Source organism: Haematobia irritans, chromosome 5 (genome assembly GCF_050003625.1).
Source record: "Haematobia irritans isolate KBUSLIRL chromosome 5, ASM5000362v1, whole genome shotgun sequence".
NCBI classification, from domain to species: domain Eukaryota; kingdom Metazoa; phylum Arthropoda; class Insecta; order Diptera; family Muscidae; genus Haematobia; species Haematobia irritans.
Window position 1 is genome coordinate 54264086 of NC_134401.1, and position 19531 is coordinate 54283616.

At 32.5% G+C, this 19531-nt stretch overlaps 1 protein-coding gene across 1 annotated transcript in view; it reads right to left on the reverse strand.

The window, feature by feature from the left end:
- Positions 1 to 2760: 2760 nt before the first annotated feature.
- Nipped-A (Transcription-associated protein Nipped-A) overlaps positions 2761 to 19531 on the reverse strand; it is a 28632-nt gene continuing 11861 nt past the window's right edge. Inside the window, exons 12-18 of the mRNA XM_075313812.1 lie at positions 18506 to 18791; positions 18272 to 18431; positions 15401 to 18200; positions 13177 to 13713; positions 12992 to 13114; positions 10234 to 11454; positions 2761 to 3430 (exon numbers count right to left, since the gene is read on the reverse strand). Of these exons, the coding sequence (XP_075169927.1) occupies positions 2858 to 3430; positions 10234 to 11454; positions 12992 to 13114; positions 13177 to 13713; positions 15401 to 18200; positions 18272 to 18431; positions 18506 to 18791 (5700 nt within the window). The 3' untranslated portion in view covers positions 2761 to 2857. The remainder of the gene's footprint in view (positions 3431 to 10233; positions 11455 to 12991; positions 13115 to 13176; positions 13714 to 15400; positions 18201 to 18271; positions 18432 to 18505; positions 18792 to 19531) is intronic.

Below are 19531 nucleotides of genomic sequence, written 5' to 3' on the forward strand. Positions count from 1 at the left end.
CATTGGCTCAAAGACATTCGCTATTGGTTTTGATTCAGATTTAGATATAGCTGTCATATATATTTATCACCGATCTGGTCATAATTGACGTATTTATCAACGTATTTTATCAAAATTTCGGGCAGCCAAATATTTTGGGGCTTTCGTGAGATATGCAAAATCGGTTCAGATTTAGATATAGCTCCCATATATATCTTTCGTCCGATTTCGACTAATATGGCCTCAAAAGCCAGAGGTTTGCCCTGATTTGCTTCAAATTTTGCACAAGGTGTACGTTTAATGGTATCGTTAAGCGTGCCAAATTTGGTTCAAATCGGTTCAGATTTTGATATATCTCCCATATATATCTTTCGTCCGATTTGCCCTTAAATATATGGAGTACGTTTAATAGTATCGTTAAGTGTGTAAACAGCTCCCATATATATGTACGCCAGAGTAGGGGAAATATGGTAGAATGTTTCATATTTTCGACCCATTTTCAATGGGAGTTTCCTCCAATTGACTTGACAGTTTCCACAGAGAATACATTTAATATGCTATTTAAAAAAATTCTGTGATGATTTCCCCATATCGTAGTCATATTCTACACACTGTAATGCCAAACTTTCCACAGAATGATCGAATTTTAAATAAAGCTCCGACTTGTGGAAATATCGCCCGAATTGGCCAAATAATATATCACAACCCACAATTGACCACATATCTTGGCGAGATTTAACCAATATCCTTGTAAAATCGCCACTGCTGAGTAGCAAAAATTATAAATATTACTCAAATTGTCCTATATCTCGAATACATATGTATCGCCCGATAAATCATAAATGCTCTGTTGTACAATTGCATCAAAATTGCTCTAAATAGCTTTATATTTCCCATATTTTTTTTACTAACATTGTGTTTCATCCCAGGGTGTTAGCCGATTTAATTTTTAATTCTAGCGATTTTGTAGAAGTACAAAAAATTTTTCTCCAAATCGTTTCAGATATAAATATTTGTATATGGGAATATAAACCTTGATAATAACTCCCAACAAATTTGAAGGAGTTGAGATAGTAACACAAATTTTGGTCTACATAATGGTGAAGGGTATAAAATATTCGGCCCCGCCCGACTTTAGACTTTACTTACTTGTTTTATATATCGAATCTTGTTGTAACATATAGAAGGTCCAATTTTCCGGAGACAATTACAAAAGAATTTCAATGGCCGGAAAGATAATTATTGACGGAACATAATTGGAGAAATTCTGATTGAACTTCCTATTTCAATTCCATTTGTTGGGTTCTCGCAATTCAAATTCGTAAAGGCGATATCCGATAACTTCTAGTTGTCGCAAGCAAACTGATTTGGTCCCTGTTTTTCGATTATAAATCAATTTTTACACTAAAATTTGTCCCTTCTGTATCTATATGTTCTTCTCTCTCCATGTGTTTTCTTTGACACATTTGCATTATTAAATTTTTTAAATAGTTCCTATAATTCCCAATTATAAGGTAGAAATTTTCTTTGCCCGTGAACAAAATCCTCCTGGCAAGTTCCAGGTCTGTTTTTTTCAGAGTTTACATCCGATCTACTGGTCCAGTCTGAAAGACATAGTAAAACAATAAAAGCCAATACCAATACGATGTCTCCGCGTACCCTAATTAAAACCTCGCATTGCTATGAATAACCATAGCTGAGGGTGATATTTCACCGCCTTTCTCCTCTAATGCCAATACTACCCGAGCAATTCTTGTATTATCAAAGGCACCGTCAATATCTAGAAACGCCGCCGGTTTATAGTCACCGTATGTTTTTTTAGTTAGCATGTTGACAAATTAATAGTTTCATGCTCCGTTAATTTTTATATGGTCATCTAATATCCTCTTCATAGTCTTTAACTAGAAGGATAATAAGCGTATGGGTCTAAAATCCTTCGCTGTTCCGAGCACTATCTTGCCAGCTTTTGGAATGAAAATCGCCTGAACCTTTCGCCAGGCCTTTGGTATGTATTTAAATCGCAATTAGACCCCTCTCTAACTCAACATAAGTTTCGCTCAGGAGATCGAAAGACTGTTGAAGCATACCTGGATATACTCTGGTGCGTCGCTGATTTCACATTCTGGAAAATGTATTTTCAAAAAAAGTCTATAGTCTCCTCTGGTGATTCAGTGCATCGTTGTTTCCATCGTTGTTCTGTAAATTTCCACTAAACTTAGGTTGTTTGGACAAAAACTTACCAAGTCTTGCAGTGTCCTTAATACTAGAAAGTTCCTCTATGACATGGATAAAATCTATTCTTTTATCCTTCCTTGTCTTCTTCTTAAAAATAATTTCATTACCTGCGAATCGAGTGAGATTTGAGAAACTTTGAAGGCTTGCTCAGCACATTCATTTCCGAAAAAGCTCATACAAATGTGAGCTTAGTAACATCTCGCTAATAGCAACCCAGCAGATTGATATTCTAATATTCCAATATGAAAATTAATTTTCAACAACAACCAATGGTCATATATATACAATCTATGGTGAAGTGTATCTAAAATTCGACTAAACTTTCCAATGTTTTGAGCTTGTAGTAAGTTTTAAAGACACACAAATATACCTACATTCATACTTGGCTATAATATTGTATATTATATATGCTAAGAGAAGGTAGGCTTTTGCTCTGATATACTACTTTACTATGGTTGATGCCCTTCGAGCGGCAAACGAAAAAAAACCCATGTCACCACCAGTCAAGCGTTATCATGAAAATATTTTCAGTTTCTTCATCAAGTATTTCTTTTTGTTTTCAATCGTTTTCTTTTATTTTTATTTCAATACAATGAAAAGTCTTAAAATTAATAAAATAAAAATAAAACTCCACTTTTTTGCTTTATAGCCATGGATGCCAGGCCGGGTCCATGCGACATAGATTATCATGATTGGTGGCCTGTTGTAATAGTATTGATATTTTCTTTGATTCCGTATTATCAAAATATGATATTGTATTCAATCGATTCAATATAGCGCTTACAGCTTTATTCACCAAACGAATCATATTCTCAGTGGCATTGGCATCAGCTGTAGCCTCATCCATGCCATCCATGGGTTTATTGTCACGCATTCGTTTCTTATGGAATGCTATAATCTCATCACGCAATATTGTCCTCAATATCGAGGATAATTTATAATTGGGATGTACAAAACATCGCGCCGTTGCTATAATGGCCGCAGAGAGTGGCCCTGAGATGCCTATGTTGGTGAGAAATTCTGCAATGTTGGGCGTTAAACGGAATGGCACAGGTCTGCTATGATCCAATTCCTCTTTTTCATCATTGATATCGAATTTAAAGTATGATATATTTATGAGTCCAGAATCTTGATGTATGTATATCATATCAGTATTTAGGCGGGTCAAATGCAGGGCATATTCACACAGGAAGGCTAAAGCCATTTGCAGGGTCATCTAAAATAAAGACAAAAAATGAGGAATGAGGAAATTAGTTTATACACTGAAAAAGATATTGCCCTAATAATGATTATGCAACCTAAATATTAGGACACGCAATTTACATTATATAAGGACAAATTTCTTTAATATAATTAATTTTTTATTAAACGAAAATTTATAATCTTTGCTTCAAAACTCTTTTTCATTAAATTTAGTACACAAATCTTTGAAATTTGCGTGCCTCCCTTGAAGTTGTAGGTTTTTGAAGTAAGGCAAATTTTCCTTAAATTAACTGATTTTACATCTTCGGTTTAAAGTTTTTTTTTAATTAAGAAATCATTTGTACTTTAAAGAAAACTTTATAATTTGAATTTGGAGAGCTTTATTAATATATCGGAAAACGAGAATTGAAATTCGATAAATTGGATCTGTATCCAAATTTTAATTTTATTGATCCTAAATTTAAAGCCAGATATGTCCCAAAAAAGTGTTTTTATTTTTGGCTCGGAATCAATAAGAAAATCCTTAACCCTTTCGCTACCGAAATAAAACTAATGTTAAAAACGTCAATTTTTCTTCTGTTTTTACTTGCACTAACATCATGTAGAACAAAAATTTCATTTTGAAGACCTACCTCAATTACTTCAAGAGCTATATGAGTTTGTTCTGAAAACTTGATTCTTGAATTGTGACTAAATGGTCTATAATATCTTTCGAAGTGTGGGAAAAATACAAAAAAGAGCCCGAAAAAATATCAACTATAGTTTTTGTATGAATGTCCATTTACTAGAGACATACAGTAGAAAAATTGACTCAAAATTTCGCATTTTATAAAAATTCATTCAAGTTTATAAAAATTCAAGTTTATAAAAATTCATTTTAGTGCTCACCAATATGGAAAATATTTAAAGCTTATTTAGATTAAAGTCTTTACTTTAAAATAACATCAAGAAATATATCGAAACTAAGTGGGGAAAAAAGAGTTTGGTGTCGTTTTCGAATGTCCTTCTAGGTGGACACCGGTAGTGAAAGGGTTAAGGGAAGGTCAACATCTTTGGATCCAAGTAAACTTGTTTTTGAGCGTAGAAATAATCGTTTTATACACCAAGAACTTCATAAAATTAATAGATGTCAATAGGATCAAGGAGAATTAAGGCATAGTGGTTCAGGGACTTTGAACGTTTGGTGATATATCGAAAAGTTGAGCCCATCTATAAAATTGTGACCAAAATGTTTTTGTTGCAATTTCAAAATTGAAAATTTCAGAATTTTTGAATTTTCTGTATTACATAATTATTGGGATTCTTTTCGGCTTGAGGTCATGATAAATGAAAAATGCTGGTGTAGTTGCTTTTTTCAATGTTTTATTATTGAAATATTGCTATTTCGGATATTTCGATACACCTTCGGTGATCATCTTCAGCGAGATATTATGTTTTACAAAGTAATGGACTTTCTCCTTGCAAAGTTCATATCTAACATATTTTTCTGTATTACTTAAAAATCTGTCTCAAAAAATAACTCAATATTTACTTTTCTTTTTTTTACATTTTTAAGAATAAAATGGGAAACTATTAAAAAATTGAAAAATGGCATATATTGAGATTTTTTTTTTACAAACATTTACTTTAAATAAAATATTTGTATTTTTAATATATATCGCCAGCAAGATAAATAACACTAGTTTACACTGAAAATGTGCACTAGATGAGATTCGACTTTTCTTATGTATTTTGATCTGCTGAATTCGAAAACAAATGTTTAAAATTTTTTTTATGGAACAGTTTTTCATTAAAAAATGTCCTATAGAAATGAATTTTTTTCCTATATAAATGAAATTTTGACGAAAATTTCCTATGGAAATGAAATTTTGACGAAAATTATAGAAATGAAAAAATTTAAAAATTTCCTATAAAAATTAAATTTTGATAAAATTTCCTATAGAAATGAAATTTTGACAAAATATCCTAAAGATATAAAATTTTGATAAAATTGCCCAATTTTGACAAGATTTCCCATAGAAATGAAATTTTGACAAAATATCCTAAAGTAATGAAATTTTGATAAAATTTCCTATAGAAATGAAATTTTGACAAAATTGCCTATAGAAATGAAATTTTGACAAAATTTCTTATAGGAATGAAATGTTTGACAAAATTTCTTATAAAATGAAATTTTGACAAAATTTCCTATAGAAATCAAATTTTGACTAAATTTCCTATAGAAATTAAATTTTGATAAAATTTCCTATAGAAATGATTTTTTTTAGAAATTATTATTTGACAAAATTTCCTATAGAAATAAAATTTTGATAAAATTTCCTATAGAAATAAAATTTTGATAAAATTTCTTATAGAAATAAAATTTTGCCAAAATTTCCTATTGAAATGAAATTTTGAAAAAAAATCCTATAGAAATGAAATTTTGACAAAATTTCTTATAGGAATGAAATTTTGACAAAATATCCTATAGAAATGAAATGTTGACAAAACTTTTCTATAAAAATTGCCCAAGCTCTACCAATTTTCTAAATTTTCTACATAGAAATGAAATATTGACAAAATTTTCTATAAAAATGAAAATTTCCTATAGAAATGAAATTTTAACAAAAATTTCTTAAAGATATGCGATTTTGACGAAAATTTCCTATAGAAATTAAAATTTGATAACATTTCCTAAAGAAATCAAATTTTGACAAAATTTCCTGTAGAAATGAAATTTTGACAAAATTTTCTATAGAAATTAAATTTTTACAAAGAATTCCATACAAATGAAAATTTTCTGTAAAAATGAAATTTTGACAAAATTTTCTAAAAAATGAAATATTGTCAAAATTTATTATAGAAATTAAATTTTGACAAAACTTGCAAAGGAATGATATTTATCTAAAATTTCCGTTTGAAATAAAATGTTGACATTTCCTATACAAATGGTTAGGTTAGGTTAAAGTGGCAGCCCGATTAAGATTCAGGCTCACTTAGACTATTCAGTCCATTGTGATACCACATTAACTAAAAGTACCTATTACATATGGGCACTTCTAGTGTTCACCGCTGAACCTTCTTGATTATTTTTCTTTGCTGGACCAACCAGATTGTTCCAAAAACATTAGCAGACTTCTTAAGATCCAGATCCGCCAGTAATCTGAAGCTATATGCCCCTAAAATTTGCTTACGCCTTACACAAAATGCAGGACACTCACACAAGAGGTGTTTTATTGATTCCTTTTCCTCCGTATCATGACAGCTCATACAATAGTCATTATACTTCGCACCAATAGTTTTTGCAAAATCGCCTATCAGGCAGCGACCCGTTATTGCAGATATCAGGAGTGATATCTGACGTCTCGAGAACATTAGCATATCTAGTGTGCGGTTTAAGTTGAAATGGGGCCATATTTGCTTGGTGTCGTTACAACCCTTGCAATTCTCCCATCGAAAATTTGCCATCATGACAGCCTTCTCACGCAGTAAGAGCTTGCAGGTAGCCAGAGGCATACCAACAGATTCTAGTTCCCCTGGAATATGTAAGGTAGTTCCTAGCCTTGCTAGCTCATCTGCTTCGCAATTTCCCGGTATGTTCCTATGGCGAGGTGAATATTGTACTACTCAGCCATCTCATTGAGAGATTTGCGGCAGTCGATGGCCGTTTACGAGTTGAGGAACACAGAGTCCAAGGATTTTATTGCAGGTTGACTGTCTGAGTATATATTAATGCCAATATTGCATGGAGCATTACTTCTCAGCCAATTCACCACTTCTCTTATTGCTAATATTTCAGCCCGAAAAACACTTCAGTGATCAAGTAATCTTTTCGCTATTCGAAGTTCCAGATCTTTAGAATATACTCCGAAACCCACTTGTCCATCCAATTTGGAGCCATCAGTGTAGAAATCTATATATCTTTTATTCCCCGGGGTCCGTGTACACCACGCCTCACTGTTGGGAATTAGAGTCTCAAACTTTTTGTCGAAAAGTGGTCTCGCCAAAGTGTAATCCACTACGTTAGGCACATCTGGCATTATTTTTAGGACCGAACTGTGACCGTAACTTTTTTCCGACCACAGCGATAGCTCGCGCAACCACACAGCCGTTGTTGCAGCTGACTGTTTGGCCAAAATGTCTAAAGGCAATAGATGCAGCATGACATTAAGGGAATTTGTTTCTGTGTTGCTGAATGCGCCTGAGATACACAAACACGCCATACGCTGAACTTTGTCTAAACTTGTTGGCTGGTGAAGTGCCGGCCACCAGACTACAACACCATATATCATTATAGATCTAACCACTGCCGTGTATAGCCAATGCACAATTTTTGGTTTTAGTCCCCACTTTTTCCCTATTGCCTTTTTGCACGAGTACAAAGCTACCGTTGCTTTTCTCGCCCTTTCTTCAATATTAAGCTTAAAGTTCAGCTTCCTGTCCAAAATAACGCCAAGGTATTTTGCACACTCACCAAAAGGAATTTCAATACCCCCTAAGGAAATGGGCCTAACCGTGGGAGTTTTGCGATGTATGCAGTACATGACTAGTTCTGTCTTTGCGGGATTTACCCCAAGACCATTGTCTTTCGCTCATTTCTCAGTCATCCGGAGGGCCCTCTGAATAATATCTCTGATTGTGGATGGGAATTTTCCGCTGGCTGCTAGAGCCACATCATACAAATGAAATTTCTACAAAACTTCCCACAGAAATTACATTTCGACCACATTTTTTACAAAAATGAAATTTTGACAACATTTCCTATAGAAACGAAATTTTTACAAAATTTTCTATAGAAATGAAATTTTGACAAAATTTTCTGTAGAAATGAAATTTGACAAAATATCCTATGGAAATAAAATTTTGACAATTTATAAAAATAACAATTTGAGAAAATTTCCTAAAGAACTAACATTTCGATAAAATTTCCTATAGAAATGAAATTTTGACAAAATTTCCGTTAGGAAGTAAATTTTTACAAAATATCCCATATAAGTGAAATTTTTACAAAATTTACTATAGAAATGAAATTTTGACAAAATATTCTATATAAATGAAAATTTTCTATAGAAATTAAATTTTGACAAAATTTCCTAAAGGAATGATATTTTGTCGAAAATTTCCGTTTGAAATAAAATTTTGACAAAATTTCCTATACAAATGAAATTTCTACAAAATTTCCTACAGAAATTACATTTTGACCATATTTTCTACAAAGATGAAATTTTGACAAAATTTTCTATAAAAATTAAATTTTGACAAAATTTTGAATCTTTGACCAAATATCCTACAGAAATGAAATTTTGACAAAATTTCCTATAGAAATGAAATTTTGACAAAATTTTCTGTAGAAATGAAATTTGACAAAATATTCTATGGAAATGAAATTTTGACAATTTATAAAAATAAAAATTTGAGAAAATTTCCTATAGAAATAACATTTTGATAAAATTTCCTATAGAAATGAAATTTTAACATAATTTCCCATAGAAATTAAATTTTGACAGAATTTCCGTTAGGAATTAAATTTTTACAAAATATCCCATATAAGTGAATTTTTTACAAAATTTGCTATAAAAATGAAAATTTTACAAAATTTACTATAGAAATAAAATTTTAACAAAATATTCTATAAAAATGAAAATTTTCTATAGAAATTTAATTTTGACAAAATTTCCTAAAGGAATGCTATTTTGTCAAAAATTTCCGTTTGAAATAAACTTTTGACAACATTTCCTATATAAATGAAATTTCTAAAAAATTTCCTACAGAAATTACATTTTGACCACATTTTCTACAAAAATGAAATTTTGACAAAATTTCCATAGAAACGAAATTTTGACAAAATTTCTTATAAAAATGAAATTTTGACAAAATTTTGAAACTTTGACAAAATATCCTATAGAAATGAAATTTTGACAAAATTTCCTATAGAAATGAAATTTCGACAAAATTTCCTACAGAAATGAAATTTTGACATTTTATAAAAATACAATTTTGAGAAAATTTCCTATAGAAATGAAATTTTGAGAAAATTTTATATTGTCCTTGGTACGTATGACTAATTAATCTCTGGCGAGCTATATTACTTATACGCAGATTGGTCTGCATTAATTCTATGCAAGTGATAAAATATAGCACACTATACATGCTTGTGTGGCGATTCGAAGTCGTGCGTATTAGATTTTCGTCATTTGAGTGCGTATATTTTGGATCTGAATTTGATGGGTACAAATCAGCTGTTATTTCATATTGTTTACTATATAATTTTTACTTTTAGACATAAGTTGTCGTAGAGGCATAAAAAAGTCATTCGAGCGAATTCGATACGTTAAAAAAGCCGACTAAGCCCAAATTTATGGATATTCCCCACCAAATCCCCAAGTCCACAACTCAAAAATTCCATCCCCATCCACAAAAAAAAAATGTTGACAAAATTTCCGATTGCAGTAACATTTTGAAAAAATATTTTATGGCAAAATTCCAAATTTCTAGTAAAAATGAGATTTTAACAATTTTCCATATTTAAATATTTGTTGAAACGTTATTTTTGAAAACATTTCCTGCGATCATTGGAACCATGTTACATATACGCAATATTACTAATACGCAACTTAGGCTATATTACTTGATCTACATTAATTATACGCAACTTGGGCTATAGTGTTTCTACGCATGTGATCAACTTTCACATTAGAGGTTATATTCTGTTAAATTAGTGAGGATAAACTTAGACTAGTGTGAAACCCTAAAGGTTTCACTATTGTGAGAGAGGTCCCCTTTACACAACTCTGGCTCTCGATATATGTAGCAATATAAAATTCTTCTATTACTTACCATTTTACGGAATTGCCAGAAGTCTGTGGCCGATACAAATGTCTTCACAGCCCATTGCTTGAACAAAGTCTTGGGTACCATTTTATTTTGAATTTCTTGGAATATATCCCTTAAGATGGCATGTGTTATTTGAGCTCCTTGCGATTGAACTTCTGAGAGACGTTCATAATACTTCATAATGGGCAAATCGTGCTCAACATCCATTTTGGCGCAGGTACTTTTGTATATTTCATAGAGTGATATACTGGCGGGATTGTCTTCGGCCAAACGCATTTGTGGCGATATGGGAACCACACGTGGCACAGTTATATTCAAGAATCGTCTGGTGGTTTCTTTTTGTTTCTCCAAATAATAGTTGAGCATTCGCAGTAATTGTAGAACACGTTCTTCGCGTCGGGCATCACCCAGTCCAGTGTCGATTACTACTAAATATGGATATATTTTACCATTGGTACCTCTTATATGCAGCCGCCTAGCAGCTGTATTATTCTTTTGGACAATTTCAACTCTGGGCATGAATCTGGATATTCGTATGTGATAATGAGATGACGAAGGTATTAGAAATTCACCGGGTAGTTCTACTTCGGCCGTTTTTTGACTGAAATTCGAGAGGAAACGACATTTGTCTTCTATGAGGAATGAAGTTGGAAGCTTTTTGACTTTATTCTCTAGGGCTTTTATCCATGATTTCAATTTTGTGATTAGATTATGCAATTTCATTGCATCAGGTTTGGTAAAATCGAAATCACGGGTGAACTGTTCTTTCATCATTTGGAAGGCGGGATCTTGGAAGGTGACTTGAGCTCGACGAGCCAAAGACTCTGAAGCTGCAGAATTGGAAGCAGACGATGCGACCGATCCTGGAATATTTTCTATTCCAATACCAAATGTGGAGCCCAATTTTTTCACAAAATGTAGGGTGTGAGGTGTAATGGTGGCCTCATTTACTGTGCTTCTAGTTTCAAAGGCGATAGCATAGCATTTAATTAAGCCTTGTCGCAATTGCCTCAACACTTCTTCAGTCCAACTTTCTCTGAACCATACCATTTGATCAACAATACCCTCCAGGGAGCTCAAGATTGTCGGATGTATTTCACGCTGCACATGCATAACTTTTGAGCAACGCCACATTGGCGGAGTGGCCTTAATAGGATTAACTGAACTGGGACCAGAGCCGGAAGTATTGGTAAATACTTGATTCATATTGCTTTCCAAATTTTGCTAAAAAAAAGAAAAAATATTTGAAAAATAAAATGTAACGCTGTAGAGATTTTGGATATTTTTAAATCATCATTTTTCAAAACTTTCTATTATAGAAATAAAATTTTGACGAATTTCATTTCTATAATAGGAAATTTTTACGAAAATTTCCTGTAGAAATAAAATCTTGATAAAATATATAGAAATGAAGTTTAGAGGAAAATTTCCTATATAAATGAAATTTTGAGGAAAATTTCCTATAGAAATGGAATTTTGACAAAAATTTTATAGAAATGAAATTTTGAGAAAATTTTCTATTGAAATGAAATTTTGACAAAATTTCCAATAGAAATGAATTTTTGACAAATTTTCCAATAGAAATGAAATTTTGCAAAAATTTCCCATAGAAATGAAGTTTTGCAAAATTTCCCATAGAAATGAAAATTTTCCAAAAATTTCCGATAGAAATGAAATTTTGCAAAAATTTCCGATAGAAATGAAATTTTGCAAAAATTTCCAATAGAAATGCAATTTTGCAAAAATTTCTTATAGAAATGAAATTTTGTAAAAATTTCCCATAGAAATGGAATTTTATAAAAATTTCCTATAGAAATAAAATGTTGTGCAAATTTCCTATAGGCATTAAATTTAGACGAAAATTTTTTATAGAAATGAAATTTTGTAAAAATTTTCTATAGATATGAAATTTTGACAAAAAATAAATAAATAAATTTTTGACAAATAGAAATTAAATTTTGACGAAAATTTCCTACGGAAATGAAATGTTGACGCAATTTTTTTACGGAAAATAAATTTTGACGAAATTTTTATATAGATATGAAATTTTGATAAAAATTTCTTATAGAATGAAATGTTAACAAAATTTCTATAGGAGTGTAGTTTTACCAAAATTTTGACGAAAATTTCCTACCAAAATGACATTTTGACAAGAATTTCCTACGGAAATGAAATGTTGACACATTTCTTTTAAGCAAAAAAAATTTTGACGAAATATTCATATAGATATGACTTTTGACAAAAATTTTCTATAGAAATGAAATTTTGACAAAACTTTCTTATAGAAATAAATTTTTGACAAAATTTCCTATAGAAATGAAATTTTGACGAAAATTTCCTACCAAAATGAAATTTTGTCGAAAATTTCCTACCAAAATGAAATTTTGACAAGAATTTCCTACGGAAATGAAATGTTGACACATTTTTTTTACGGAAAATAAATTTTGACGAAATTTTCATATAGATATGAAATTTTGATAAAAATTTCCTATAGAAATGAAATTTTTACAAAATTCCTATAGGAATGGAATTTTACCAAAATTTCCTATAGAAATGAAATTTTTACAAAATATCCTATTGAAATGAAATTTTGGCAATATTTCCAATAGAAATGACATTTTGACTAAATTTCGTATAGAAATTTTAAATATTGTAAAAATGTTATGGATGTAAAAATGTTATGGATGTTTAAAAATGTATTATAAAGATGAAATTTTTGTCTACTGTTTTTTATGTTTATTTTTTTTAACGCTTAACTTACATGATTATGGGGCCTACCAGAGGCTTGTTCCGCTGTTTTATGTTTTTCTCGTTGCTCAATTTTTAAGGTCAAATAGAGGGTACGTATAGGAAAGTATACGGCTTGTGGATATAAACGACCAACCTAAAAACAATATTTAAAATATATCAATATACATGAACACAGAATCGTTTCCTTTGACTTACATGACTCAAAAGATTCAAAATCACATTTCCATCATATTGTACCAGACAACAGAGCAGTTGTGGTATCCACGGTAACCAGTACGATGGCTGAACTCCTACAACGTACTTTTCCAAAGTACTCATGAGTGTATTATTGGAATTATCATAGGACAAAAACCATAGAACTTTTGCCAAATATTTTCGTGTTTTACTTTCACTTTGATGACGGCATGCATGTAAATAACAAGTCAATGCACTAACACCCAAAGAAATCTGTTTGTCTCGTATGAACAGATGTTCCATAAAATCACCCCACATTGCCCAGGCTTTTGTAAGACCATCGTGTAGTTGAACAGCAGCACTAAAAGCCTTAGCAGCTTCCTCGGATCGTCCAATTTTGGCCAAAAGTAAACCTTTGAGAGCATAAAATTCAGCATTCATTTCGGCAGTGAAATATTTCAGATTGGTAGATTCAATGACTTCTAAGGCTTCATTTAAATCATTACGGCCAGTTGAGGAGGCTGTTTGAATATAGCATTTAACTTGCTGTCGTATTTTCTAAAAAGAGAAAAATATAAAGTTTTAGAAATAACTTTCGACACAATTTCCTCATTCCTTAAAAAGATTTTGTATTTTGTTTGATGTAAATTTCTAAAAAGTGACACAAAGTATAACTTGCAATAAAGGGTGGCACAAAAAGTGTCGCACTTGTTTGTAAACAAAAAAAAATTAGGATGTCGCGTTTCTTTCTAAAATTAGGTCTAAATAAACCCAACAATCGTTTTATTTCCATTCCATCATTTGAGAAAGAAAGCAATGGGCGCATTAATTCAATTTTATGTTAAGGCACCGATTTTAAAATGATCCGGTATAAAAATTTACGACAACTATTGCATTAAGAAAGGAATTCATTAAAAAGTGCCACAACATTGCGAAAAGTTGGCCCACAAAATATCGAAAGTATAGCATTTAGTGACACAAAAGTATCAACGCTTGAAAAAAGTGTCAAATGTGCTACTAAAGTGGCACAACGGTAACACTGGTACAATAAAGTTAAAATTAGGAAAAGTAGAACAAGATGACAAAAATGTGGCCCAAAAATGTTAAAAATTTAGCATTTAGCGGTACAAAAGTATCAACTGTTAAAAATGTAAATTTTCCACAAAAATGGGAACAATTTAACAAAAAGTATGGCATTTAGGGGCACAAAAAACATTGCCGCTTGAAAAACTCATCAAATTAACTATTAAAGTGGCACAATGGTAGCACTGGTATAATATAAATTTAGGAATTAGCGAAATAGTTTAGCATTTAGCTGCACAAAATTATGATCGTTAAAAAAAGTGGTACATTTGCGTCTAAAATTGGGATATAATAACAAAAAGGTGGTAAAAACTTTAAAAAGAATGGCATTTAGTGTTACAAAAGTATCACCTTTTAAAAAAAAAATGTAAATTTGTCACTAAAGTGGCAAAACGGTAACACTGGTTCTCATTTCGATTGTACTCATTTACAAAGCCGAATAATTTAATTTTTTAAGTCTTCGCAAATCTTCCACATTATCTTCAGCAGAAATTCAAAATTCGAGAAACGAAATTTTGCCAAAAAAAATCGAAGTTATCTTTTTGGAAACATTTAAATCGTAAAATGTATTTAAGTATTTTTGGAAAATCGGGACAAATCGGCTGTCAAAAGTTACCGTGATATCAAAGCTCGTCTTTTCAATGATCACACAAATGAAATTTTCCAATTTTCCGCTAAAACGAGCACAATATAACAAAAAGGTGGTACACAATATGGCATTTAGTGACACAACGGTAACACTGGTTGTCACTTCGATTGGACTCATTTACAAAGCCGTATAAGTTCAGTGTTCGCAAAGTCGTTAATAGCAACAACTCAATATATTTTCAGTAGGGATACAAAAATTGAATACGACATTTTGTCAAAAAATGTCGAAGTTGACTTTTTGGAATCTTTTAAATCGAACATTTTAGTATTTTTGGAAAATCGGTACAAATCGACTATCAATATCAAAAGTCATCTGAAATCGACTTTTCAAAAAAGTCGGAAGGCACTTTTCTCACAATTTTTTAAAGCATTATGTTTTTCTCAATTTTCGAAGAGTAGAAATTAGAAAAGCTCCAAATCTTGGCTTTTAGATTTTCATTACAATCCGTAATCTGCAAGTCGTATGTAAAAAAGACGAATTGATAGAGTAACTATGTTCTCTAATTTTGCTTACCTGGAAACAATCCACAATGGGTACAGATGGTATAGTATAAATACGAGACAAAGTCTCCTGACACACTCCCGTTAAATTGTGTTTTCTTGCTATCTTGCCAAAGTAAATTATCGCTTGAGCGGAAGCATGAACTCCCAGCATTGTATTTCCTTGATCGGGTTGCTGTTCCAGGTGTTGTGTGATGATTTGATAATGATGTTGACGCCATGTAAATATATCCGACCAATGGGACAAATCATCCGCTATTACAGGTAAACGATTTCTCCATGTCTTCACTATGGCCTTCATATCGTGTAGCGAGGTATTGCGAGACTGCAACAAACCCTGATGTATTTGACTGGCCTCATGCAATTCAATAATTTGCTGAGCAGCTTGTAAATATTGCAAATGTATATGCGATACAATGTGAGGCAATCTACGCCATTCTCGAATACAAAGACCCGAAGCTATTTCTACATATTTCTCCACATTGGCCAATTGTCTCTCCTCGGGATGTAATATGGCCAAAAAGCCTTTGTATAGATTTACTTTGTAACCATATTGCTTGGAATAGGCTTGTTCAATTTTCAATAGGGCCTTCTTCATGAGATTCCAATCGGGGACACGCCAAGCACTTTCCATTATAAGAATTTCATGTTGTTCACGATTCGTTTGAGCATAATCAAGCAGGATATCCCATTGGTTGAGCTCTTTGGCACAACGTATCCAATGATTTTCCCATAGTAATATCTCACTATTCATATGGGAATTGCATTGGCCATTCGAGAGATCTTCTTTGAATTTGGACATGGCCAAATCATAGGCCCCTTGAGCTTCCTCAAAGAAACCCATTTGCTCATATGCTATAGCCAAATTAGTTTCAGAATATTGAGCATATTTCATCCAAAGGCCAGCCCATAAATCTTCTTCATGCATGGCCGAGTACATAAGCGATAGAGAGTCGTGGACAGTGGTTTGATTGCCATTATACTCTTGTTGCTGATCACAATAATCCATAAATGAACTTTGATTGCTTGCATTAACCTTAGTGGTCATTTCTTCGAGAACTAAAGTCATACGATGCCACAAGTTATGGGCTTTTCCCAAATATGTGCAAACATTCGGTGGTATATATATCTTGGGATTACATTGTGTTAGACCCTCGACAAATGTATTTATGGCACTGGGAGCACTATCCTTCTGTATGATATTTGTGCCCGATGTCAAAAATGGTATAACCTCCTTGATTATGGTCTGTTGCTGATCAGTACTAAAAATAGACCAAATACGTGGGAATATAGCCAACCATACAGATTCGGCTAAGCTGGTATCCATATGGCATAATTGTGATGTGGCCACCAGGAGTTGATCGGTTCGTATTTTACGATTTATTTCCAAAAATTCAATATGACGATTTATTAGACGACATATCTTTACCTTGCGCACTGGCAGCAGACGTTCACTATCAGCCTGATCAGGTTGTTGATTAACCAAATCCAAATTAATGTCCACATCAAATTCTTCATCCTTATCATCAACACTTTGGATATCCATGCAATCCGATTGTGATGATGAGGTATAAATGACAAATTGACTTTTCTCCTCATTATCGGCCATATTGATAATGGAAGTTATACTGGGGATTTTATGGGCATCATTAGCATTTTGTATGGAGGTCATGGTATTGGCCGTCAGCACTAACAGTTCAATACACTGTTTAATCCAATAATGTGTACCAATGGCATCCCACGCTTGAGAGCATATAATGTAGAGTAAACGATCATGCAAACGACGTCTCATTGAGGCATCGATGATTTCAAAGAATTTTGCTCGAATAGTAGGATTTTGGCTACGTAAACCCGTAAGAAATGCTCCCTCTAGCTTGGCACTCAATTCGGTTTGTTTCAAATACTCATCGCGATATATGTAATTGATCATTTCCAAGAATTGTATATGCAATTCACTTTCATCGGAGAATTTCTTCTCCACACATTGCATTAGTTTGACAAGTAAAACAGATTTCTCTCTTATCGAGGGTATTTGGACCATGGTATTTTGCTCTTTCACCCTAACCCAATCATCGAGCATTTTGATAATACATTTAATAATTTTCGCATCCATGCTTTTCTCAATCAAGCTTACTATAATGCTGCCTATCAAAAGTTTTCTCACCTCCACACTCATAATGACAATGCGATTTTTTATCATGTCCAAGGACAAAATTAACAATTCCAAGGACAAGTGATTATTCTCCACCGATGTATTCATCACTTGGGCATTATTATTTTGCATGGCAATGTGTTCTTTGGTCAAACGATTTAAAACCCGAATAAATTGCAACATTAAACGATCAATATATTCGGGATTATTGACACAGCAAGCTTTCAAAATCATTAGCGTGCCAAAGAGCGAAGAAGGATTGGGCTGGAGACTTTTCTCATAGAATGTTAAATTGTCCACAATCATTTTACTGATGGCACTATACAATGTATCCAATTCATCGTTCTTATGTTGAGAATCCGGTGGAAAGATGGCCATGAGGCGAGTTATCAAACCATGCATCAAACGGACAATTTTCGTATTTTGATGGATAATACAGGCGGAAAGACCTTTTTGTATGGGCCTTATAATGGCCAATAGTTGATCAGGTTTCATAATATTATGCAAGAAGGTGAGAAAATCCAAAGCTGTACAAATATTATTGATATTTGTATGGGGTGATTCAATGGTGGTAAATATTTTATCCATCCAATTTAGTTTAAGTTCAAAAGGCTGAGGCCAAACTTCTGGGCGCATAGCAGTTTTGAGAAGGATAATACATCTGTGGAGGTAGTAAATAATATTAAAAAAAAATTAAAATATTTCTAATATTTGTTCTTCCTTAAAACCTACCTTCGCGATAAATTATCTCCCGAATTCAATAGCGTGGGAGGACTATCATTTACTTGACAGGCCAAACGTATAAGAAAATTCAATACAGTGTCACAATGAACTTTCCCTATCGAGCGTGTGCTTTCATCAATTTTCGAGCTTATCGAAGCCTCTGATGTACCTGTTTAAAAAAATAGACACATAACAAATTAATTAAATGCATGACATTACGTTTATTGACAGTATTTCCCATACTTAATCGAGCTCCACCATCTGCTGTTGCTGCTTTTTTGCGATGTGATTCGGAGAAATCATCGCCTGCTCTCTTCACCGCTGTTTTATCGTCCATTTCATCATCCAAATTTGATATCTTACTTTCTGTCTCGTCTTCTTTAATACGCTGTAATTCCCATTTAATTATAACATCAGCCAATTCCACAGAAAGTTTTTTATGTTCCAGCGATGCATTAGGAGGAAATCCTAAACGTTGCATATAGTTAACTAAATGGGTAACCAATTGATGCCGCACTGGGAAGTAAACCTTGGGAGATAAAAATAAAATTAGAATTTATATAAATATAAACTTTTTAGACAATGGAACTGAATGTTAGAATTTGAAGGTCTAAATAATGGCTCTTAAAATTTTGATTTTTATTTTGGCGAAGACGTCTCATTTTTGAAAAAAAAAATAGACAAGAACGTCGCAAATTTCTCTTTAAAGCAATCTCTCAATGTTTCGTTCGACTTCAACAAAAGTAATACCGTGTTATGTGTCATACATTTTTTTTAATGTTAAAAGGAAGTGCATCTCTGGGAGCTTCTAATGTACGTTTCCGAGCCGAAATAGAATTGAATCGTCGAACCGCGTTTCGTCTACCGAATTCTAATCTATCATATTTCGTTTTCAGTGACGTGTAACCGATGTCATCTTTAGGGGCTACTCTTTTAATTTTTGTGGCACCTTTTTACCATGTTGGGACACTTTTTACCTAATTTTAATTAACTAGTGCCAAGTTTTGTATTTTCATAAACTCATAAACGAATCGAACATTTTCCTCAAAGCTTGCTCATAACAATAATGCCTTGAAATTCAGAGTGTACCACTTCTTTTTGAACAAGGAGACTCCTTTTCCTATTCTTTTCCACCGTGGTGCAATGGTTAGCATGCCCGCTTGCATACACAAGGTCGTGGGTTCGATTCCTGCTTCGACCGAACACCAAAAAGTTTTTCAGCGGAGGATTATCCCACCTCAGTAATGCTGGTGACATTTCTGAGGGTTT